Source organism: Macrotis lagotis, chromosome 8 (genome assembly GCF_037893015.1).
Source record: "Macrotis lagotis isolate mMagLag1 chromosome 8, bilby.v1.9.chrom.fasta, whole genome shotgun sequence".
NCBI classification, from domain to species: Eukaryota; Metazoa; Chordata; class Mammalia; order Peramelemorphia; family Peramelidae; genus Macrotis; species Macrotis lagotis.
The window spans coordinates 106,459,015-106,483,789 of NC_133665.1; the positions used below are offsets into that span (position 1 = coordinate 106,459,015).

At 42.5% G+C, this 24,775-nt stretch overlaps 2 protein-coding genes across 6 annotated transcripts in view; both read right to left on the reverse strand.

The window, feature by feature from the left end:
• The window catches only part of MST1R (macrophage stimulating 1 receptor), a 34,037-nt gene extending 33,763 nt beyond the window's left edge, over positions 1 to 274 (reverse strand). For all 3 annotated transcript variants that reach the window (XM_074197984.1, XM_074197983.1, XM_074197986.1), the window contains exon 1: positions 151 to 274. The gene's annotated coding sequence lies outside the window, so the exon portion shown is untranslated. The remainder of the gene's footprint in view (positions 1 to 150) is intronic.
• A 17,160-nt stretch (positions 275 to 17,434) lies between these two features.
• Positions 17,435 to 24,775, reverse strand: part of MON1A (MON1 homolog A, secretory trafficking associated) — a 31,166-nt gene continuing 23,825 nt past the window's right edge. For all 3 annotated transcript variants that reach the window (XM_074197997.1, XM_074197998.1, XM_074197996.1), the window contains exons 3-6: positions 22,594 to 23,082; positions 20,544 to 21,309; positions 18,036 to 18,183; positions 17,435 to 17,710 (exon numbers count right to left, since the gene is read on the reverse strand). In XM_074197997.1, coding sequence (XP_074054098.1) covers positions 17,570 to 17,710; positions 18,036 to 18,183; positions 20,544 to 21,309; positions 22,594 to 23,082 — 1,544 coding nt within the window. In that variant the 3' untranslated portion in view covers positions 17,435 to 17,569. The remainder of the gene's footprint in view (positions 17,711 to 18,035; positions 18,184 to 20,543; positions 21,310 to 22,593; positions 23,083 to 24,775) is intronic.

The following is a 24,775-nucleotide window of genomic DNA, read 5'->3' on the forward strand; positions in this document are numbered from 1 at the left end:
CATAGTGCAGAGTCCAGGGTGGGGGGGCTTAGGAGTGTCCCCAAGATTCCTCCCCAAAGCTGATCTAGCCCTGAGTGTCAGAGGACTCAGCTTTCCCTCCCTCTGCCCTCCCCCCTCCATTTCCAAGAAATGGGTCCCTTGGAACCTTACCTGGGGTGGGGGGGCTGAGGCTGGGGCTGAGGCAGCCAGCCAGAAACAAGGGGAGGCCGTGAGGGTCAGTATCCCCCAGGCGGGTGCGCTCAGAGCCCTCTCACCTGTGGCTTCCTCAACTGGCAGAATAAGGCAAGACTGGCCCTGCAGGCGGGGTTGAGGGGCTGAGCCCAGCCCGGGAGGGCAGGAGGGGGCGGAGCCCAGGGGAGGGGCCACGCCCTGGGCCGGGCTCCCCAGTCTCCGCCCCACTTCCCCTGCAGGAGCCCCGAGGCCGGACAGAGGCCGGTCCTCCGGCCGGCCCAGATAAACAGTGGGGAGGGTACCAGGCTCAGAGCCTGCTGCGGATGCCGGGAACCGGGTTCAGGGGCTTTCTTCCACTGGGACAGAGACCCAGAATCACCCCCCCCCCCAGGGCAGCCCGTTAGAGACTGTCTAGACTGCTGGATCCGGGCTCAAAAGACTTGGGTTCAAAGTCTTTTACCTTCACTTTTTTAATAAAGAAAAGTGTCATATACTACAGAATTTTGCAATCTCTAGTGTTTTGTTTTCTCCTCAAGGATATGATTTCTCCCCACACACATTCAATTTCGATCAATGTACAATGTAAAAATTACCAGACTGCCTTCTGTGGGGGGATGGGAGGGAAGGGAAGGTGGGGGAAAGATTGTAAAATTCAAAACCTTACAGCAAATGATGGGTAGAAATTACTGTTGTATATAATTGGAAAACAAATAAAATATTAATCAACAAAGACTTGGGTTCAAATCCTGTCCCCATCTGCTCACTGTGACCTTGGTCAACTCCTTGGTGACTTGGTTTCTTCATCTGTAAAACTGATGCGATTGGGATTAGATGATCACTGGGTTCCCTTCCAGACCTAATTCTTAGACCCATTAGGGGAGGAAGTCGTAGGATTGTACCATTCCTCTCCTGCCCAAACTCCTCAAAGGAGTCAGAGTCCAAATCTGACTCCCTTTAAGAAGAAAGGGAGGGCACTGCTCTAGGAGCAGGCTTGAGAGAGCAGTGAAAATGGGACAGGGAGAGAGATTGGGGCTATTGCTCCCCAAAAGGACAATGAGAACCCTGGGAATTAGGGTCTAAGGTCACACTTCAGAGTCACAGAATGTCAGAGCTGGAAGAGACTTTAGGGAACAGAAGATCACAGACAGAAGGGAACTTCAAGGTCAGCTTTTCCAAGTCCCTTCATTTTACATAAAAGGAAACTGAGGTTCAAGGAGGTTATGGGATCTGTCCCATCCAAAGACTGGACAAAGATGTTGCTGATCTAGGTGACAACACTTCAGAGTAAAATCCAAATCAGATTAAAATGTAGTTACTATCTGATTTTACACACACACACACACACACACACACACACACACACACAGTGGTTTTCTAAGTCAATATGGAGCCCATAAGGATCCCTATGTGTTGTTTAGCGGTTCCTGTTTTTATTTGAGTTTGATGCCCCTGTAGTGGAGAGTCAGAATTTAATCTCTGCTCTTTTGATGCTGCCTGTATTGTCCCCTTCCTGAACATCCTCAAACAATCCTTTGAGAGCTCACCTATATGGAAAATGGAGTAGGAGTCGGAGAGAATGTGACCCAGGCACCTGCCCCACCGTGTGGAAGATGGGTCTCTTGGCCTGAAGGGGAGAAATCACATGTTCATCAAGAACGGATCATACGGGGCAGAGAGTGAGTTAATCTTAGCAGGGAAGAATGGCTGGCATCATGGTGTCCAGAAAGTGTATGTATGTATGTATGTGTATGTTAGTAGAGACAGCCCAGATGGGGAGGGCAAGATAGATACCAATAGGGCACGTTCAAGTCCCACCTCAATCAACCTGACCTGAAGACCTCAGAGACAGGTCTGTAGAAGCAAAATCCTGGCCCAGTGAAGTAAAGGGGTCCTGTCAGAGGAAAAACAGAAGCAAAAAGCAAAAATGAGCACCCCCCCCAAAAAAAAACACTAAAGATTGGTGGACTAACAGAAGGTTGGTCCATGTGACTCCATGATGAAGAAAAAAGGTAGGGGAAGCCTCAGGAACTCTGAGGTCACCTCTTCTCAAACTGCTTGAGATAGGGCAGCAGAGCAGATCAGGGCTGAAAGTGGGTAAGTATGATAGGAGGGAGGAGGGGGAGGGGGAGGGAGATGTAGAGGAGGGAAGTGAAGGAGGAAGGTGGAGGAGGAGGAAGGTGGTTGAGGAGAGAGAGAGGTAGTGGAGGAGGGAGAAGGGGTGGAGGGGGTGAAGGAAGCTTTAGGAGCTCTGGGATCATCTCTTATCAACCTGCTTGAGAAGGGGGGAGGTGGAGGAGGGAGGTGGAAGAGGAGGGAGGTGGAAGAGGAGGGAGGTGGAGGAGGAGGGAGGTGGAGGGAGGTGGAGGAGGAGGGAGGTGGAGGGAGGTGGAGGAGGAGGGAGGAGGAGGGAGGTGGAAGGAGGTGGAGGAGGAGGGAGGTGGAAGGAGGTGGAGGAGGAGGGAGGTGGAAGGAGGTGGAGGAGGAGGGAGGTGGAAGGAGGTGGAGGAGGAGGGAGGTGGAAGGAGGTGGAGGAGGAGGGAGGTGGCGAGAACCCCAGGCTGGGAGTCTAGAAACCTGGGTTCTAATCCTATGTCTTCTGCAGTGCAGCTGTCTGATTTTGTTCTGCAGTCCCTGTGTGTCTCTGCCTTGGTTCTCTCTCCATATCTCCTTGTCTCTTTCTATCTCTGTTTCTTTTTCTATCTTTGCATCTGTATCAGCAAGAGCAGTTGGCAGGCTTGGCCCAGGGGATACAGATTTTCAATTTCCGCAGCTGAACGCCCCCCTCATTTGGCCGCCTTCCTGATTGGGGGGGGAGTTGGCTCCTATCATTCCCTCCCCCCCTCCTCATGGCTCACGTGTCCTCTACCACCACCAAAGCCAACAGCCCTGAGGGTGCCGGGAAGCTGACATTGTGTGCCGTCATGTCACATGGGTTCCCTGAAGGAGAATTTGCTTCTTCCCAGGCGCACGCCTCACCCACATACACATGTGTATGAACACATAATCACATGTGCAAACAGAGGTAGACCCCTAGGTTCCTAGATATACTGACATGCTATGCACATGTATATTCATATGCATGAATGCACATATATAATATTAGGAGCTCACGGTTTTAGTGTGTGCTAAGATTTGCATAACATTTTCCTAACTATAATGTGACATAGATATCACAGATATTATCTACATTTTATAAATGGGGGAACTGAGGCTTGGGATACTGAGCTTCCAAGATCATTTTATTAGTGGCCATCAAAGTCAGGATTCAAACCCACTTCCCTTTTGACACCACACCTAACATTCTAATGTATACTGTCTCCCATGTGTACACACACACACACACACACACACACACACCTTGGAGCACACAAATTGATTATTTAGTCTGGGAACTCCTCTCAGCTCCACTTCTCCCACCTGCCATGTGGAGTCAACTAGGTGCCTGGGGAGTTGGGAAGGGGAGCCCAGAAGCAGGGCTCTAGGGACTTAGTTTCATCTCTAACTTCTTACCTTAGTTTACCCATCTCTAAAATGTGAAGAACCTGTGCTCCTCAATGCCTATTGCCAAATTTTGGGAATGAAAGGGATTCAGATTAGGTTTTGGGTGGAGTAGATAAAAAGCTACTAGAAGGGCAGAATCTGAGACTCTCAGTTCTATCCCCCAAGATGTCCAGCCAGAGAATCCAGAGTGGGAACACTCTCAGAACAACCTCCTTGTTAGGTTGACCTTGGTTTCCCCCTCTGCCCTCTGTCTATAAAAGAGGTACAAAGAGAAGGCAAAGAGAAGAGGGGGTGAGGACTCTCTCAGGGTGAAAGGATTAATTGATGAGGATAAAGATGTAGGGGTGAGGCCTGGAGAGAGAGTCTCTTTTATTTGAAGTCAAAAGACCTATGCTTGAATCTGAACCCTGCCCCTCCCTTTATGATATTGGCCAAGTCAGACAGAATTTATTAAGCACCTACTATCCAAGTCAAGCATTGGGCTAAACACTGATGATACAAAGAAATGCAAAAGCAGACCCAAACCAGATCCTGCTCTCAAGGAACCTCTCTGGCTCCCAGTTTCCTCAGGGAAAAAAAAAGGAGAGAGGTTGATTTACATTGGAGTTGTTAAGCTTTGTGTCAGTGACCTCCCTGGCAGTCTGGTGAAATCAATGGACTCCTCCTCAGAACACAGTAAAGAAATTACTTTATAAAACAAAATGCATAAGATTACAAAGAAAACTGCATTGAAAAGTTATCAAAATATTTCTTTAAAAACAAGTTTCTGATCCTCAACTTAAGAACCCCCCACCCTTGATTTGCTAAAACCCCTTCTAACTATTCTATGATTCCTACTGATTTGCCTTCTTCAAGAATGACATATTTTCTAGGGAGAATTCCTAGGGAGAAGACGAAGGAAAGCCAGGATCCTGTTCTGTTTGGTTTGGGGGTGAGTGGGGGATGAGGAAAGGCAGAATTGCTAATCTCTTCCGGTAGAATTCATGTTGCATAGTAGAAAGAACCTTGTTCCTGGAATCTCCCCAGAATGAGTTAGCTGTGTGACATTGGATAAGTTCCTACCCCTCTCTGAGATGCCTTTTCCCTTATCTGTAAATAGTAGGGCATGGTGTTCAGATTGACATAAAGAATCTCACTGAGGTTTATTCCAATTCTAACAAGTCTGTCAGCTCTCCCCCCTCCCTTCCCACTCCCACTCAGCATCAATTCAATTATGAACTCAAGGGACTCTTAACATCCTCCTTGGTTAAAGAGGGCCAGAAGCAGAGATGGTCCAGCTGTTCCCCTTACCCAGAACTCCAGAATCAGGGGCTCTTAGCCTTTGGTTTTATTAATATTTCTGATTGACTTCTCCCAGGCAGGACTGCTGATCTCCCATTCACATGCATCCATCCCTGCAACAGCCTTTCCTCTTCCTTAAAGAGTCCAGAGGATAGTTTCCCAAAACATACCCTACAAGAGGGTGTGTGAATATATATGTATTTGTGTGTGTGTGTGTGTGTGTGTGCAGGATTAGGACTTGAATATTCTACTCATTTTCATTATCCTCTGAGACTCAATTTTTCCATCTGTAGAATAGGTGACATTTCTTCATGAATAGAATTGGGGGTGAGGTGGGAGTGGGAGGAGTCTCTGAGGAAAATGGTTTCAAATTCCAGGGACAGAACACAGAACACAGCTCAAATTGTGTAGGTTGGGAGTGGGGAGAGGGAATTAGTCCTATTCAGGCTTCCTCCTTAAATTACTCCTCCCTCCTAAATATCACAGAATGCTGCCTTCCTCATGGCCTTGCTCCCTAGAATTACACATTCCATTTCCTCAACACTGAGGCATTTAAACTCTCCCAGCTGCCCAAGTGTTTTATATGTATTTATGCAGAGTCCCAAAAGTCTTGGTGCGGTTTTAAGCTATTATTAAAGCTGCTTTAATAGCTTAAAACTATACCTTTAGTTTTAAGCTATTAAAGTTTTAATAGTTTAAAACTGTACTGAGATTTTTGAGGTATTATATATTTAGAAATTTATATTATTTGCTATTGGGATTGTGTATTCCCATCTCAGAACAGGAGTTACCAGAGGAAAGGATTACATCTATCACCCTATCATAGCTCACAACCCAGGGGTTCTCTAAAGAGCAATCTCAAGTCCAGGGGGCATGTCCTGACCAGACTTTGTAAGTACCTCAGTTTTACCTTCTGCAGGTGGGAAGGGCCCCTTTCTGTCTTCCCAAAGGATGTCAGGTGTACAGAGGATTGTCCCTGGGGAGATTAAAAGTTAACCTTGCCCAAAGCCATCACCTACAAAATCCTTGTATTGTCGGCTAGCCTGTTCATCCAGTTCAAAAGCTGGGAGAGCTAATAACAATACCTGCTAGCTGGTATTTCTGTACTACTTAAAGACCAGCATAACACTTTACATACATTATCTCATTTGACCCACATCAGAACAACCCTGGGAAGCTGATGTTACCCTCAGACCTCAAGCAGATGAGATCAAGGAAGGGTGGCAGAAGTCTGTGACACCAGTGTGGAGGCTTAACCGGAGTCCACTTGCCTGAAGCTGCAGCAGTTAAGGGAGCTCTTAGTTCAACAACAGTAAGGGGGGTAGGACAACTTGCTCAGAAAGAGATTACAGGAGGGAACAATTAGGTGACCCAATGGAGAGAGGTACAGATTCTGGAATCAGGAGCACCTGAGTTCAAATTTGACCTCAGACCCTTGATACTTACCAGGTGTGTGATTTTGGGTAAGTTACCCCATTGTCCCACAAAAAACAAAAAAAATAGAAAAAGAAAGATTATAGAGGACCCTTTGCTGACACTGGATTCAGCTGGCACTGGCTGGCAATTCTATCAAAGCATAGAGGAATACTAGTCCTTGTAATTGCAAGGAACCAGGAAACCTTCCTGAGTAAAGACCTGATCACAGACCAGGAGAATAATGACCCCATTGGAAGCATCCAAAACTTGCAGACCCCCCCCCCAGAATTAGCTCTAAAAACAGTAGCACAAAAAAGCCAGAAACTTGGAGTAGGGCCTACATACCCCAAGATGAACTGAGTCCAACTTTACCATAAAGTTCAGTCCAGAAATAGTTTAGGAAAAAAATGAACAAACAACAAAAAACTTTACTATAAAAAGCTGCTACTGTGACCAAGAAGACTAAGACATAAACTTGGAAGATAGCAATGTGAAAACAGCTCCCCAAAAAACTTTAAAGAAAAATGCTAATTGAACACAAGGTCAGCAAGAATTCCTGGAATAGATGAAGAAAGAAATTAGTGGTAGAGGAAAAATTGGGAAAAGAAATGAGAGTGATGCAAGAAAATTTTGAAAAAGAGAATTAACAGCTTGGTAAAAGAGGCACAAAAACTGCTAAAGAAAATAATATCCTTTAAACAAAATTTGGCGAAATTATAAAAGAGGCACAAAAATTAACTAAAGAGAAGAACTTCAAAAAACAGGATTGATCAAAAAGAAAAGGAGGTACAAAAATCACTAAAGAAAAGAGCTCTTTAAAAAGCAGAATTGACCACATGGAAAAAAATGATACAAAATCTCACTGAAGAAAATCATTCCTTAAAAATTAGAATTGACCAAGGGGTAGCTAATGATTCCACGACACATGAAGAAGTAATAAATAAAATGAAAAGAATGAAAAAATTGTAGAAATATGAATTATCTCATTGGGAAAACAACTAACCTGGAAAATGTATTGAGGAGAGATAATTTAAGAATTATTAAACTATCTGAAAGTCATGATCAAAGAAAAATCCTAGATATCATAATTCAAGAAATTATCTGGCCAGCTAGGTGGCACAGTGGATAAAACACTGGCCCTGAGTCAGGAGGACCTGAGTTCAAATTCAACCTCAGACACTTAATAATTACAAAGCTATGACCTTGAGCAAGTCACTTAATTCCATTGCCTTGTGAAACTTAACATGAAAAACTGCCCTGCTGTTTATCTTACATCCAGAAGATAATATAGAAAAGGAAAGAATATACTAGTTATCTCCTGGAAGAGATCTCAAAATGAAAATTATAGTCAAATTCCAGAGTTTCCAGTCAAAGAGAAAATACTTCAAACATCCAGGAAAAAAATTAAAATATTGATCAGAATCATACAAGATTTAGTAACTTCCACATTAAAGAAGCAAAGGGTATGGAATATGATATTCCAGAAAACAAAGGAAGTAGGATTACAACTAAGAATCACCTACCTAACAAAACTGAGTAATCCTTCAGGGGCAAAATAGATATTTAATGAAACAGAAGATTTTCAAGCATTCCTAATGAACAGACCAGAGCTGAATAGAAACTTTGACATTCAAACAGAAGATTCAAGAGAAACAGAAAGGTCAACATGAAATAGTAATCATAATTGGACTCAATAAAGTTTAACTGTTTACATTCCTAATGGGAAGATGACACAAATAACTCCTAAGAACCATATAAGGGCAGTTAAAAGGAGTTTACATAAACAAAGGGCATGAATATGAGTGGATTTATGCTAGAATGATCTCCAAAAGAAGAAGAAGAAGCTAAGAAATTTCACATAAGAGTCAAGAAAAAGCTTTTTCAATGGAGTGGAAAGGGAGAAGGCTAGGGGGAATCAGTGAACCTTCATTCTCATCAGAAATGAATCAGAGAGGAAATAACATACACACTTAATAGGGTGAGGAAATCTATCTTACCCTAGAGGAAAAATGAGAAGAAAGGGATGGGATAAGGGGGAAAAGTGGGAGGGAAGCAGGGAATAGGTGATAGAAGAGGGGGAAGAATAAGGGAGAGGGTACTCAGATACAACACACTTTTGGGCAGGGTCAGGATAAAAGGAGGGAGAGAGAGAGAGAGAGAGAGAGAGAGAGAGAGAGAGAGAGAGAGAGAATAGAATAAATGAGAGTGGGGAGGAATAGAGTGGAGGTACAGTTAGTAATAACAGTTGTGGGAAAAATATTGAAACAACTTCTCTGGCGGACTTATGATTAAAGAAAGCAACTTACCCCAGAGACAGAGCCATTGGAATGTGAACATAGACTGAAGTACATTTTTTTTTTCTCTCTCACTATTCTTGAGGTTTCTCATCTTCTTGGGGGGGGGGGGTTATGTTTAGTTTTATAACAAAATTATTGTAATAATAGTAATAATAAATTAAAATTCACTTGCAAAAAAATAAAATAAAGCAAAAGACATAAAAAAGAATAATCTCCAAAAAAATGAAGGGATGAGAAAGGATGCATTAGGAGAAGGGGGAAGGGAGAAGTAGAATAGGGAAAATTTTCTCACTTAAAAGAGACTTGCAAGGAAAACCTTTTACAATGAAGGACAAAGTAGAGACCTGGGGGTGATGAGCAATGCTTGACTCTCACTCTTATCAGAATTGGTTCAAAGAGAGGAGAATATATAATTTCCCCAATGGGGGAATTAGAGGTGAAGAGGATGGGGTGAGGGTGGTGATAAAAGGGAGGACAGATTAAGGGAGGTAAAGTTTAGAAATAAAATAGACTTTTGAGAAGAGACAGGATAAAAAGAGAGAGGAAGAAAACAGAAGAAAATGAGATGGTTAGTAATCACTGTGAATGTGAATGTGAATGTGATGAGCTCACTCATAAAATGGGAGCTGACAGCAGAATGGATTAGAAACCAGAATCCCAACAATATGTTTACAAGAAATGTTCCTGAAACAAAAAGACACACACATAGCTAAAATAAAGAAGCTATATTTCACCTGAAGTTAAAAAAGGCAGAGGTATTGATCATCTCAGACAAAGCAAATGCAAAAGAAGACCCAATTAAAAGAGATAATGCAAAGAACTATCTTTTATTAAAAGGAATCATAGACAATGAAGTGAAATCAAAAAATTGTACAAGCTTCTCTGATTCATAAAACAAATTCATAAAAACAAGAACCATTCCCCAATTGACAAATAGATAAAAGATATAAACAGGTAATTTTCAGAAGAAATAAAAACTATCTATAGTCATATGAAAAAAAATGCTTTAAATCACTTTGATTAGAACAGAGGTGAGGAATGTCAAGGCTGAGGGGGGGGGAGAGTTTAGGGGAGTGGGACTGGAAATTCAATAAATCCAGGAGCTTTTTAGGGGTTAATTAATTAAATATATGACCAAATATGGTGTTATAAACATCCAAACAATCCTTGACAGAAAAAAGGTTCCCCATCTTTGGATTAGAGAAATGTACATTAAAACAACTCTGAAGTACCACTTCACACCTATCAGAAATGACAAATGCTAGAGGGGAAGAGGGAAAAATTAGATATACTAATGAACTACTAGCGGAGTTGTTAACTGATCCATTCATTCTGGAGAACAATTTGAAACTACACCCAGAGGGCTATTAAAAAAAACGTACTCTTTTTGTACTCTTTGACCTAGTAATACTACTTTTGAATATATATGTGCGAAAATATATATAACAGTTCTTTTCCAATTCTTTTTGAGAATTGAAACTGGTAGGATTCTTATCAATTGTAGAATGGATGAACAAGTTGTGGCATATGATTGTGATGGAGTACTATTTAACTGATAAATTATGAGGGAGGTGCTTTCAGACATGATAACAACTATATGAACTGATGCAAAGGGAAGTGAGAAGAACTGGGAGATCATTGGGTACAATAACAACAATGTTGTAGATATGCTTGGCTACTCTGAACAATACAATGATCCAAAACAATTCCAAAGGACTCATGATGAAAAAATGCTCTCCTCCTCTAGAGAAAGAACAGATGAATTCTGAGTGCAAACTGAAATATAATTTTCTTTTTTTTGCTTTTTTAAAAAATATGGCTAATATGGACATATGTTTGGCATGATTTCACATTTATAATTGGTATCATATTGTTTTCCTTCTCAGTGGATGTAGGAGGGTGTGGGAGAAAGGGAGAGAATTTGGAATTCAAAATTTAAAAAGAAAAGAATGGGGGCAGCTAGGTGGCGCAGTGAATAGAGCACCAGCCCTGGAGTCAAGAGGACCTGAGTTCAAATCCTACCTCAGACACTTAATAATTACCTAGCTGTGTGGCCTTGGGAAAGTCACTTAAACCCAATGCCTTGCAAAAACCTAAAAAAAATGTTAAAAATAAATAATGAATTGAAATTTTAAAAAGAGAGTTCCTTAATGGCAGAGATTGTTTTTTGTTTGTTTTTTTGAACACAGTACAATGCTTTGCACATAGTAGACACAATAATAAAAATTCTTGAACTGAATTTTAAAAAGTGAATTTGATCTACAGTGGTATGATGGGTGTAGTAGGTAAAGTACAGCTGGACCTACAGTCAAGAAGACCTGGGGTCAAGTGTTTCTAATACTTACTAGCTGTTAGACCTTGGGAAAGTCACTTTAATCTTTTTGTCTCTGTTTCTTCATCTGTAAAATGAGAATAAAAATAGCATTTTCCTCCCAGGGTTGTTGTAAGGATCAAATGAGATAATAATTATAAAGTGTCTGGCATATAATGAATGTTTTATAAACATTAGCTATTATTACTTCATTGTAGTCAAACCACAACTGGAGTATTGTACCAAATTTTAGGAAGCATATTGAAAAGCATCCAGAAGAGGGCAATCAGGATGGCAAAGGTCTATGAGTCCATGTCATAGGAGGATGCATCAAAACAGTGAGTGAATTCTTTGGCAGGAGAATAGATGAGCTGACTTCAAACCAGGGCTTCCTGGTGAAGTAGAAAAAGTATGGAATATACTTTATGTTTCTTCCTTAAGATTATGATTTCTCTCTCATCACATTCAACTTAGATTAATGCATACAATGGAAACAATGTAAAGACTAGCAAACTGCCTTCTGTGGGGGGTGGGAGAAGGGAAGCAAGATTAGGGGGAAAATTAATAAATAAATAAAATAAATAATAAATAAATAGAATCTTTTTTTAAAAAAGCATGGGATATAGACTCAGGGAAAATGAGTCCTAATCCTGGCTCTGCCACTTTCACCCTGTGGGACTTAGTAGAGATCACTTACCCTTTCAAGGCCTTGATTTTCCCATCTGTAAAAAGAATGAGTTGGTGGATGACCTTGAAGAGTCTTTCTAGCTCTGAATCGAGGATTCTACATGTTGGAAGGGCTACACGTTCTTGTTAGAACAGGGATTAGTCTTGTTCTGTTTGCCACCAACAGTCACCACTTGGATCAGCCGATAGAAGTTGCCAAGGCAGATTTGGGACTATGGGGGAAGCTAGTTAGCTAAAAGTGGAATGGGCTCTCCCTAGAAGCAATGGGTTCCCATCACTCAAAAATCTTCAAAGAAAGACTAGATTCATTCATTCAACATTTTTAAATGTCTTCTGAGTCCTAGACACAAAGATACAAAGATACATTTGTCTTGATACAAAGACAAAAACCATCACCTGCCTTCAAGGACCTTACATTGAACTGGGAAGAATCAGCACATACATAAATATAAGACAAGACTAATTATCTAAAAAAAACCCAAATGTAGTAATTAGTGGAGGGAATGGAGAGAGGACATTTGCAAGTAGGGAGATTCAGGAAAGATCCTGTATGGAAAGTGACAGTTGAATTCAGATTTGAAGGAAACTATGGATTTTTAAGGGGTGAGGAGGATAAGGAGTGACATATTCCTGCAATAGCCAGCAAAAGAAATGTCCGGTTATGATTAAAGGAGAAAGGCACTGTATCAATAGAAGACTTTGAATTTTCTCTTAGAGGCAATAGGGAGCCACTGAGATTTCTTGAGCAGGAGTAAGACAGATTTGTGTTTGAGGAATATCAATTTGGGAGCTATGTGGAGAAGGAAGAAACTAGGGATGACAGATGGAGGTCAACTCAGGATGAGGACAGAGGTTAAATTGTGAAGAAAACTGGTTTGGTTGGGTAGAGAGGGTACAGATTAAATTAGGTGACCTTGGAACTCCTTCCCAATTCAGATGAACAAATATTCTGCGGCTCCTAGAGTCCCCAAATATCCAGAAACCCTGTGGAGCAGTCTAGCCTCTGCTTCCCTCTTGTGGCTATTCTTGACCATTGCAAAAAAGAACTCATCTCACAGCCTTTCCTTTTTCTTCTCACCTCCTTTTTTTGCTCTGGATGCCCCAACTAGGTCTTCCTTCCATTAAAATTATTATTAAAATTCTCAGTCCCAGTTCATCAATATAAAGGAATCATACACCACTGGATTACCCTCAGGCAGTGTGGCAAAGTTGATGAATAAATTTCTATGGTTGGCTCTCTAATCACATCATGAGATTTGGTTATCAGCCTGTTTCCAAGGGCCCTTCCTCTATTCCACCTTCTTAGATTCTCAAAGTATGGTCATTTTGAGAAATCTGTCCAGTCAAATCTATTTTTATAATGCAGCTAAGAATTTTAATTTCTAAATATTGATAGATATTTTGGTGGTTCTGTCATTTTCAATCATGTCCAACTCTTCATGACCCCATTTTGGATTTTCTTGGCAAAGATACTGTAGTGATTTGACATTTCCTTCTCCAGATCATTTGGCCAACAAGGTTAAGCGATTTGCTCAGGGTCACCTAGCTAGTGTTTGAAGTCACATTTAAACTGAGGTCTTCTTGACTACTGGCCTGGTACTTTCTGCACTGTGCTACCTAGCTGCCTGGATAGATATAACTTAACAAATATAACAAAAGCATTTTAGTAAGTCCTCAATAAATTTTAAGTGTATTGAAGAGTCAGTGAGTCTGAAATCAAGTTCAAGTCTGGCCTTAGGTGTAGCTAGCTGTGTAACCCTGGGCAAGTTACTTACTCCTATTTGTTTCAGTTTCCTCATCTGTAAAATGACAAGGAAATGGCAAACCATTCCTGTATTTTTGTCAGGAAAATCCCAATGCAGTTATGAAGAGTTGGACATGACTGAATATCAACTAGGGGTCTGAGAGCCCTATGCACTCATGTTTGAGAGCCTTAGGCTAATTTCTTACCTCATTAGGCCATGGGGGTCTTTTCAATTCTTTTTTTGTCTAGTTAATTGAGAAATCATCTTTAAGGTATGTGGCAAAAGGAAGCTTTTCTGGTTCATGAAAAAGAACTGAGGATTTTAATGGGCTATACACACAACAAGATGGCATAACAGCCAAAAGATAGTTGAATGTAACTTCTTATGAGAGAAGCATAGTTTCCAAAATGAGGGAGATATGCTAATCCTACATTCTCTGCCCTGATGGGACCATTTCTATGGCATTGTATTCAGTTCTGGACACCACATTTTAGGAAGGATAATTGACAGATTAGAATTTATCCAGTAAAGGACAATCAGAATGAAGAAGAGACTCAAGATCACATGATAATGACCATTTGAAGAAAGTAGAGATATTTAATCTGGAGAAAACTTAAAGACATGCAATAGCTGTCTTCAAGTATCTTGAAGACATACCTATGAACCATTGAAGACTTTTTATCCTTGCTGGTCAAAGAAGATAGAACTAGGAGTGATGAAAGAAGGTCTTAGAGAGGCAGATATCCTCTCTATGTAATAAATGGCTAGGACCATCCTAAAATAGGATGGGTTGCCTTGGTGTGAGGGCAGGTAAGTGAGTCTCCATTATAGGAGGTCCATAAGCAGGAGATAAAAAGCATTTGATGATCTCAGAGAGGGGAAAGATTTTCCAGGTCTTCTTATCCATTCAACTTCCTGTCCAGAACAGGAAGTCCCTCTACATTTCTAGAAAGGGGAAAATCCTCTTTACAATAAGAGATGACTTCTACTGCAACGAACCTCTTCAAAAGGCAGTAAGTTTCCCCTGTACTAGAAGTCTTCAAACAGAGGCTTGATGACAATTGGTTGAGGATGTGATACTTCAGATAAGACCTGGAACAAACTAATTTTTAAAAATCTTTGCAATTTTGAGATTGTTTTTGATTTTGGAACCTATTGATAAGTGACTTCTCTCTCAAGGTAGCCCATTCCATGTTGTACAGCTTTAACTATTAGGAAATTCTTCATTCTATTCCTCTAAAGTGTGGTTCCTTGTAGCTTTAACCTATTAGGTCTAGTTCTACTTTCTGGGGTCTAATGGAATAAGTACAATAACAAGAGAGGAAAGATGATGGTACCTGATCAAAGGTCAAAGGAAGAAGAACCAGAGATGATTTTGTGTCTGAGAATACTATAGACCACCTTTAAAAATAAAAGAGGAAATAGAGGAGTTTGAGAAAAGATCACAAGCCTGATACAGAGGCTTCATGTAGTAATGAGAAGGGATATTAATTATCTAGTCCTCTACTGAAACTTTGTTTTCCTCCCTCCCTCTCTTCTCTTTCCCTCTCACTCTCCCTACTTCTCTGCCTCCCTCCCTTTCCTTTTCTCTTTCTCTCTTCCCTTCTATCTCACTCTCCCTCTTTTTCTCTGAGAAAAGCAAAGTGGCTAATAACTTCTTGACTTGCCTTGGTGATAAGCCCATTCTTCAAAAATGGAAAAAGTAGGAAAGGAAATTCCCTTCCCTTATTTTTACTAATGGGGAGGAACTAGTTGCTGGGGTACAAATGAAGGAAACCTTGATGGAAAATGACCAATCCCCCACTGGAGTTTTTGAAAGAGAGAAAACCTGGTCCTAGCCTCACATGCACCTAAAATGTTGAAGGGAAATCATCCCAGGAAGGATGAGAGAAGGATGAATAAATGTCAATATAGCCGAAGCTGCAAAGACACAGTATTTGGGTTCAAAAAATCAACTTTGCAAGTTTCACAAGCTGAGCTAAGTTTGGCCAACAATTTGTTTCCTCAAATAGAATCTAAGCTCCTTGTGAACAGAGACTGTTTGTGGATCCCTAAAGCCTATCATAGAAACTGACACATAGTAGGCCTATACTTGCTCATATGTAATGGCACTGGGGGATTCTGGGGTCACTTCTAGATTTAAACCTATCATCATAGGATCCCAGGGACTTCATAAATGCTTGCTGCTTGTTAGAAATTCATTGGAAAAAGCAACGAAAAAAGATAACTAATGTAATCTTGGGCTACATTTTGAGAGACACAGTATCCACTAAGAAAGTGATATAACCCTGCCTGCCAGAGGGAGAGATCATTGGAAAAGCCTAAAGTCAGGAAGATCTGAGTTAAAATCTATCCTCAGACATTTACTAGTTGTACTACCCTGGGAAAGTTACTTAATCTCAGTTGGCTTCAGTTTCCTCAACGTAAAACAGGGATAACAGCACTTACCTTTAAGTTGTGAGGCTAACTCACTTTGCACAATGTCTGGCCCAGAGTAGGCATAATATAAATGCTTATTCTCTCCCTTCCCTTCCAGTATTAGCTCAATCTTATTGGGAAGGAGGGATCCATTCAGGCCTGGTTGACTGGAAACTAAGGGAGAATGATGGCACAGTGAGCCAGCCAGGTCAAGAGCAGGAATGAGTTTGGCCATGCTATGATCTATATTGGCAGCTCACATATATGCAAGCATAAGATGGGAAGTGAGGAGAGGGGTTAGGCCTGGGTGAGGAAGCTCGTTTAAAAATACAAAGATTTTTCTTGAACTTTCAGTAAAAAAATCATTTCAAAATTTCCAGGTCCCTCAGGGCTGAGCCTGAGGGTTCTCTCCTACTTCAGGAGGAGAGAAGGAATATACAGAGCTCCTTTCTCCATGAAGAAAGCAATAGATTCCTAAGGGAGAGGGATGGAAAAACTGTTTGTGTTGCAGTTTGTTTGGGCACATGAGCAGGTGTTTTCAGGTGCTGGAAAATGTACTGTTTATAGATATCCAGTACATGTGTATATACATGTATATGTGTAGGTACACATATACAGCTGAAAACTGCCATGACTTAGAACATTCCAGACACACACACACACAGTCCCAAAAGTCTTAGTACAGTTTAAAGCTCTTGATGTGGTATTGGGGGCTTCTCATATTTATAAATTACAGGACCTTTGTAGACACCAAATCTGTCTGATCTTCAGCTTCCATCCTTATAAAGTCCCTGGACCTATGAGACCATTAACCTCTAGGGCTGTTGTGGGGAAAGCATCCTGTAAAACTCAAAGAACTAGAGAAAGGAAAGCCATCATTGACATAATATTCATGTGCACATAGATTAACAGTTGAGACCAGAGTTTTACCTGCTAGTGAAGAACATTTTTTACATTTTTTAATATAAAATAAACATTTTTTTAAAAGTAAGAATCAATCTTAGCTCAGGGTCCTCACAAAAGTAGGCTGGGAGGGGCGGCTTGGTGGTGCAGTGGATAGAGCACCAGCCTTGGAGTTGGGAGGACCTGAGTTCAAAACCAACCTCAGATACTTAATAATTATCTAGCTGTGTGTCCATGAGCAAGCCACTTAACCCTATTGCTTTGCCAACAAAAAAAAAACCCTAAAAAAAAAAGTAGACTGGGGCAGGATGGCTGACTGGCTGGTTTGCAGATAGTGGTGTAGACCATAAGAAGATACAGACCTAGAGAAATACTACTATGTATCCCTTGAATGTAGTAATTGCTTAATAATTGAATAGCTACTTAATGTAGGTGGGATGGGTATTGGTGGGGGTGGAGGAAAGGGCTGGCAATGTGGGTTCAAGGGCTATCAGATATGTGTCTGAGGAAGCAATGCAGGTCAGGGTTTAGTGTGTGGGTGTGCTCAAGGGAGGAGTGTGGGCTGATGTGAGCAGATATGTATGGGTAGATATGTACACAGTAGCTACAGAACACAGAAATGTATGGTGCTGGGAAGTCGAGGCAGGCTACAGGAGGGAAGCTGACGCAGGAAGACCCCCATGGGTGCAGGGAGCAGACAGTGATGACTTTAGACTTCCATTTTTTAATGCAAACATAAAACCCAGGTATTGCCCCCAATCCTCCTGGTTTCCCTCAGCACTCTTTGCCAGGCTGGTCCCTCCATGGGATGTGGGGGTCCTGGCTGTCCCCAGTGTCTGTTAGTATGTCAGAGGAGTGAGGATGAAGAGCCGGTCCTCCTCCTTTCGGATCCACCGCATCAGCTTGTGCACAGCACTAATAGCAGACGCCTTGGTACCCAAGGGACTGTAACACATATACAACTCAAAAGCTCCTGTGACCTAAAAGAAGGAAGGATCAGTCAAACCTCTGGAAACCCCCAAGGGAAGAAACTCCACTCTAAGAAAGAGAGGGAAGCTGTTCCTGGGTCATTAGGGATGGGGAAGAGAGTCAAACTCCTGAGGAAGCCAGGCTGCCCAAGAGCTACCTCCCATTCTCCCTCTGCTCCAATCACTGATTAGTCTCTGGAAAGTTAGAATCACTCTTTACATACAGCTCAGCCTAGAGGGCTTGAACCTTAGCAACCCAATCTCTCCAGAATGATGGTCATGCCAAATGAATTCCAGGCAGTGGGAGAGAAGGGACATCCTACCCTCTACCCCTTACCAAAGCCAGAAGGTTCTCATTGGGTCCTGTGTAGTAGATGGTTTTGAGAGGGTGGGAGGCATTGTGGGCACGGCTGTGCAGGTACTGGTAAAGGCCCAACAGTCGCTCCTGCTCCTCCTCACTTGCATATGGATCCTCAATCTCTGGGCTAGGGAGGAAGTGGACAGGAGGGGAAACAAGATGAGACTTGTAGGATCATGGATCCAGAGCTAGACGGGACAAAACACATCCAGCCCAACCCCCTCATTTTATGGATGTGGAAACCAAGGCACAGAGAGTTTAGGTGACTCACCCAAAGCTACAAGGAAAAGTGTGTGTTTGAGTGTATAAGTGCATGAGTGTTGTAAATGAAAGGCACATACCAGATCTGAAGTCAAAAGTCCTGAATTCAAACTCTACCTCTGATGTTTTACTCACTGTAGGACCTTAAATCTCTCCCTCTCTCTGAGACTGTTTCCTCATCTCTAAAATGGCAATAATCATCCTTGCACCGCCTACCTCACAAGATTGTAAGAAAAAGTCTTTGTTGGGGCAGCCAGGTGGCAGTGAATAAAGCACCAGCCCTGGAGTCAGGAGGACCTGAGTTCAAATATGACCTTGGACACTTAATAATCTCCTGTGTGACCTTGGGCAAATCACTTAACCCCATTGCCTTAAATACATAAAATAAAATTTAAAAAATAAATAAAATAAGAAATTTTAAGTTCTGAAGAAATGGGAGGTACTCTGTCTGTGTCTGTCATCTCTGTCCAAACTTCCCAAAAGAAGAGATCATTGTCAGCACCATATCTCTCATTTTTATATATCACTTTAAGATTTACAAATTGGTTCATTTACATTATCTCCTTTAAGCATGACTACCCTGTAAGATGAGACCTACCTAAAGGTGAGGTTATAACTATTCAGTCTCGGGTGGTCAAGGGTCTTTCAGATCCTTATTGCCTATGTATCTTTAGAGAAAGCTGGACCTCAGGTTCCTCCTATCAAAAAGAGGGATTTGGACAAGCTGGCCCCTAAGGTTGTCTCTTCCAGCTCTAAGTCTTATGGCCTTCCTCATTTTCACAAACACTTACCTAGTACCTGTCTGGCTAGGCAGAGTGCTATGTAAAACAGATTTATGAAGATTACTAGGAAGCTTAAATCAGAGGTTAAAGTTACTTAATTTCTCTTGGCCTCAATTTCTACATTTGTAAAATGGTGCTAGTAATAACATTCTTCTTAGGGTTGCAGAGGGGAATAAAATGAGATTATATAAAGAGATTTGAAGATTGTTAAACACTATATAAATGTGATTAATGCTAATAATAAATCCCATACTTCTATGAAGAGTTGCCTTGGTGGTGACCACTCCCCAATCCCCTTTCCTCTTTTCCCTACTCATTGTTTTTGCTATTTGGTCTTTTCCTTATTCCTACTAATTTAAAGGTTGGGGATAGTGGGTATTCTTGGGTCTCCCAGGGTGGAAGGCCCTTCCTTAGATTAAAGTTCTGATAGTATATATAACTCTGACAGAAAAGTGTGTTTAAGTCTACTCTTATATGTATGAATGTTGGGGCTGTGGAGGGGAAGTAATGAAGGGAGGACCCAGGGCATCCCTCCATGGTGAGTAGTACTCTCCCCTTCAGCAATAAGTCATTTGTCATTTCTAGTACACCTGAAAGATGTGGAAAGTTTTTGCTGCCCAAATGTAAGTTGGACAGGACAAGGCTTGTTGATGCCATTTTGTAGTCAAAGTTGCTCAGAGAGAAAAAACACATAGAGTCACACCCCAGTCTCTGTAATCCCAAAGCCTTCAGGGTCCCTCCCATTGTGGGACATGCCAAAAGTGTAAGAAAAGCGACCTATACCTAGTATGGTAGAATTCCCACCCAATTTGGAGTCTGGAGGCCCTGTTTAAAACCTAGTTCTGATATTTTTTAGTTCTGTGACACTGGATGTATCACTTAAACAGTCTGGGTCTTTACTCTCTGTAAGCCTATACATCACTGAATGGACTGCAGTTGTACCTTGAGGACCCCTGTGCTTTATTTACCGTTTTCCCTAGGACTAAACCCTCCCATGAGTATTGTCTCTCCTGTGTTTCAATTTTCTATTTATATTTGTCTCTCCTGTGACTTTTCATTCAATTTTCAAAATGGGAATAATAATATATAATATGCCTCTTATGACCTTTTTTTAAGGTTTTGTAAACCTTAAAGTGACATAGAAATGTACATTGTCATTATTTCCCCAGGAGGCACACCTTGCAGTAACCCTGAATAGGGGAATCGGGAAGTTCTGCCCTGTAACTCAATCCTGTCTCAGCTTTAGTTAGTAACAGGCCTGTCTGCTTTGGTTTCTTATTCACCTCATCCTGCCTTCCCTTGTCCCTTTTCCCCCAATCTCAGACTTCAGTGAATACCCCATCCCATTGGTAATCACAAAGTAGAAGTTTAGTCTGTGGCCAAGTCCATCCACACCATACCTTCAGTGGCTTGGCAATATCTTATTGGGAGGAGGATGTCTCACCTGGTGAAGAGCCCTGAGCTTTTGGACTTGTAGATGAAATGCCGAAGGTCTGGGATGCCCACTTGGGCCACGCTGTAGAAGGGGGTGCGGAGTGCCTCCCTCAGCATGTGATGGGCCCCACGCTTTTTCAACCGCTCCTGGAAACGGCGACGGCAGTCTGAGACTGTGAAGAAGTCCTCTCGGTCAGTGGAGACCAGGAGCAGGCACAAGTCTGTGTCTGGCTCCAGATAGGAGATGTGCACATGGAAGAAGCCCCCTGAATTGAATTTGGGGAGGCAGATGGGTGTCCAGGCCTCTCCTTCTCGAAAGGAGGATGAAGAGCTGATGAGGTTAAAAAGAAGATGAAGGTCGATGGGGTGAAGGAACTGGTCCTTCTTCCTTACTAGAGACACCAGCTGGTTCCGGGATAGCAAGATTGAAAAGACGAGGCTCTTAGTGCGGGCCTGCTGCAAGCTGGTGCTGACAGCATCCCGCACGCTTGCTGCCAGAGGCAGGCAGCGGGCAGCCCCCATCAGGAAACTGGGGTCACGGGCCATGAGCTGGAGCAGGTTGTCAGTGATGCGCTCAGAACCTGAGAGCAGACGTCGCAGGTCGTAGTTCTGCTTCTGCTGGAAGATGTGATTGAGCTGGGTCCAGGTGAGCAGACTAAGAATCTGGTAATAGATATACAACAGTTCCTGGGCTATCTCCTGCTCCGACTGGCGTGTGCGGGCCACAGCTACCAGCACTAGTGGGCTCCGGCGAACAAACACCACCTTATAGCCATCTGGCAGAGGGGCAAGAAGGAGAAAAGTCAGTCTGGTAAAAAGGACCTCCCCTCCTGCTCAAGGGTTCACTGTAGCCTCCAGATAGAAACAATTCCCTCTTCTCATCTTTGCCTGCTGAATTTCTATTCACCTGTTAATGCCCAAGTCAAAACCCACCTCCTCCAGGGAAGCCAGCTCTGATACCCTTCTGGTCTCAGAGAACTCTTTGGGTCCTCTGCTATGCTTGCCAGGTACTATTGTATATGAAAATGATGTGTTTCTGTCTTATCTTTCTACTGAACTGTGTTCTACTTGAAGGCAAAGACAATTTCTTATTTCATTTTGTATCTACTCCAGCCCTGAGCAGAGAACTCATCATTCAGGTAATATTTAATAAAATGATTGCTATATTGGCACAAAAGCCTTCTCAATCTAACCTTTCAAGGTTCTCAGAGATCCCTGGCTTCCTAGACATTAGCCTCTGGCCTCTATGAGGCTTATCCTCTACCTACTATGTGCCAGGGGGTGACTAGTGTCTGTCTTTGTGGCTGCCCAGGATTTGCCCCTTCCCTTGAATGTCCTTCCCATTGCTCTTTGCAATCCATGGTCCTTCTTCTCTTTTCAGTAGTTTTTCCTGATTAATCTCTACTTTCCCATCCCTACCCTCTGACCTTACTCCTCAATACTATGTCTCCTTATTACTGATTCAATTTATTTATGAGTCTGAAAGCATTTGTGTGTCCCCTTGAAATGGGAGCAAGCTGAGGGCACCCTGAGGGCAGAGGTTGTCTCCCCCTAAGACCAGATGCTGACTAGGAATAGGCACTGTCTCACCTCAGATTAGGGACTTCCCAAGGCTCCATGTCTCCCACTCAGTCTGGGAGCTCCCTGAAAGCAGTGACCATGTCTACCCTTTAGATATAGAATATGCCAAGAATTGGAATCATTCCACCCCCCCATAAACTAGGGAAACCTGTAGAGGGTGAGTTGTGTCTACCCATTAACCAGAGGGATTCCTGAAGGCAAAAGTTATATGTTCCCCATCGGATGGGGTCAACAGAATAGACCCCCTTCCCTGACTCAGACCTGTGCAAAAAGGGTTAATCTGATGCAAGATATAAACCGAATGGGTCTGGAGGGGAACCAGGGAGAAATGAGAGGAAGAAGTCTCCTATCACAGCCTCCTGGAAGTTAATCAGAGATCTCCAAGGGGATTGGGGAGAGGCCATTTCTGCTCCACCCTCTTGTATAGGTCTCTTCCCCAGTCACTCATGGTTTCATGCCCTTCCCTAGGCAGGCCTTACCTGCATGGATGGAGCGAATAGCATTCTTGTCAGCCTCCAGGAAGGAAACCAAAGCCACCATGACGCCCATTGTGCTGGAGAGTGCCTCCTCAGAGCCATAACGGGAGTAAACAGGTTTCCCTGCCTCACTTAGCACAAAGATGTGCTTCTGGTGTAGCCGCCATGTTTCAATTGCATCCTCCTCATCCCCCTCCCCGGCTTCTCCCTCCCTTGGGGGTTCTGAGGCCCTTCGTTCCCCAGGTCCTGAAGGATCAAGACAATCCTCAGACTCTGGACGCATTTCCTCTTCCAAATCCCGGGCCACCCCTGTCAGCTGTGTGCTCAGTTCACTGAAGTCTTTGCTGATCTGCCGCATGTCTGTTGCCGTGGCCCGAGGCTGAGCATTGGTTCCTTCCTCAGGACTGCCCCCTGAGACTTCCCCATCCTCAGACTCTGTCAAGTCTTCATAAGAACGAGCATGGACAAACATGGCACCTTCCTGGCCAGCCCCTGTCAATCAAAAAGCCAAACTCTTAGGAGGGGTACACATCCTCATTCAGTCAACTCTTCGTTATCTATATTGTGGCTTAACCACAACTATGGGATTAGTGCCCTCATCTGACACTTGTTTCTGTGTAGCTTTTCACTCCTTTATTAATCAGTCTAGGCTTTCAGAATCTCAGGGGATAACAGCCAAAAAAGAATAGTTTTGCTTTGCCCCCCCCAAAAAAAAACCCCTGTAATCAAACTAACACTAGGTGTTATCTAAGGTGCCAATCAGAAATTACTTTTGTAGAGGTACTGTCATAAAATGGAAAGAACACTAGATCTGGAGTCCTATGATCTAGGCTTGAGTTCCAACTCTACTATTTACTAACTATATGCCCTTGGAGAGGCCTCAGGTTCCTCAATTGTAAAATGAGAGGGTTGAACCCAATGATCTCTAAGTTCTACTATTCCATGATTCTCAGATATAACTTTGATGACTCACACTTTGGCATTATCCATATAGTTATTCTTTCATCACTGTGGATAACTGAGAGGTGACTCTGAACAGCATTACATACATTTCTTAACATTCATTGTTAATTCTCTATCTGCACTGATGCTGAGGACAGTGAACAGAACCAAGAGAACATCATACACATTAACAACATTGTGAGATGAACAACTATGATGGATGCAGCAGCTCTTCTCAGCAACTCAGAGATCAAGAACAACCCTGAGAGATGTGCCATGGACAATGTCATTCACATTCAGAGGGGGAAAAAACCAGTTTGAATGCATACTATGTTTACTTCTTTAAATTTTCTTTTATGTTTTTCCCTCCTTTCTTATGTTTTTTTCTCCTTTCCCCATAGTTCTTTTTTTGTTTTTGTTTTTGTTTTTTTATTTAGGTTTTTGCAAGGCAAATGGGGTTAAGTGGCTTGCCCAAGACCACACAACTAGGTAATCATTAAGTGTCTGAGGCCTGATTTGAACTCAGGTACTCCTGACTCCAGGGCCGGTGCTCTATGCACTGTGCTACCTAGCCGCCCCGAGCTGAATTACCTCATCTGCATTCTCTAAAGCAGCTGATCCATTAGTGGGGTCTAGGACTCACCTCTTCATCTTAAAAATATACTGCAGTCCCACAGCACAGGTGGTGAGGTGAGATGGGAACAAAGGGACCTCAGAAGGCATCTAGTCTAGTTAGGAGCTGAGTAAGACCCCTTCCTACAGTAGTGTTCATAAGTGATCATCCAGCTGACTTGAAGACCTGAGGGGGTAAAGTGTTCACTACATCCCAAGATGGTGAATGTTTCTTTGAGATAGCTCTCATGGGGAGTAAGTTTTCCATAGATCAAGCCAAATTGAGCTATCTACAACTTCTACCCATTGCCTCTTGGGCAGGACTCAAAAGCAGCTTAGAGATGACTTCCTTTCTGATGCTTTGAGACATAGCCTCCTATGGGTCACCTCCTCTTCTTTAGGCTAAGGCTTCCAACAGGCTCTTCAACCAATTCACATAGGATTTAATTTTTACTTCCCTCATTATCCTGGAATTCTTTCCTAAAACTGATGTGCTATAACCAAGGCAGAGGATGGGGGCACCCTAAAACTTCCCTTAGACCCGCTGCCTCTATATTGAGGTAGCAAATGTAGCAATGTGACTAGAGCACTGGGCTTGGAGTCAAGAAGACCTTGAGTTCAAATCTGACCT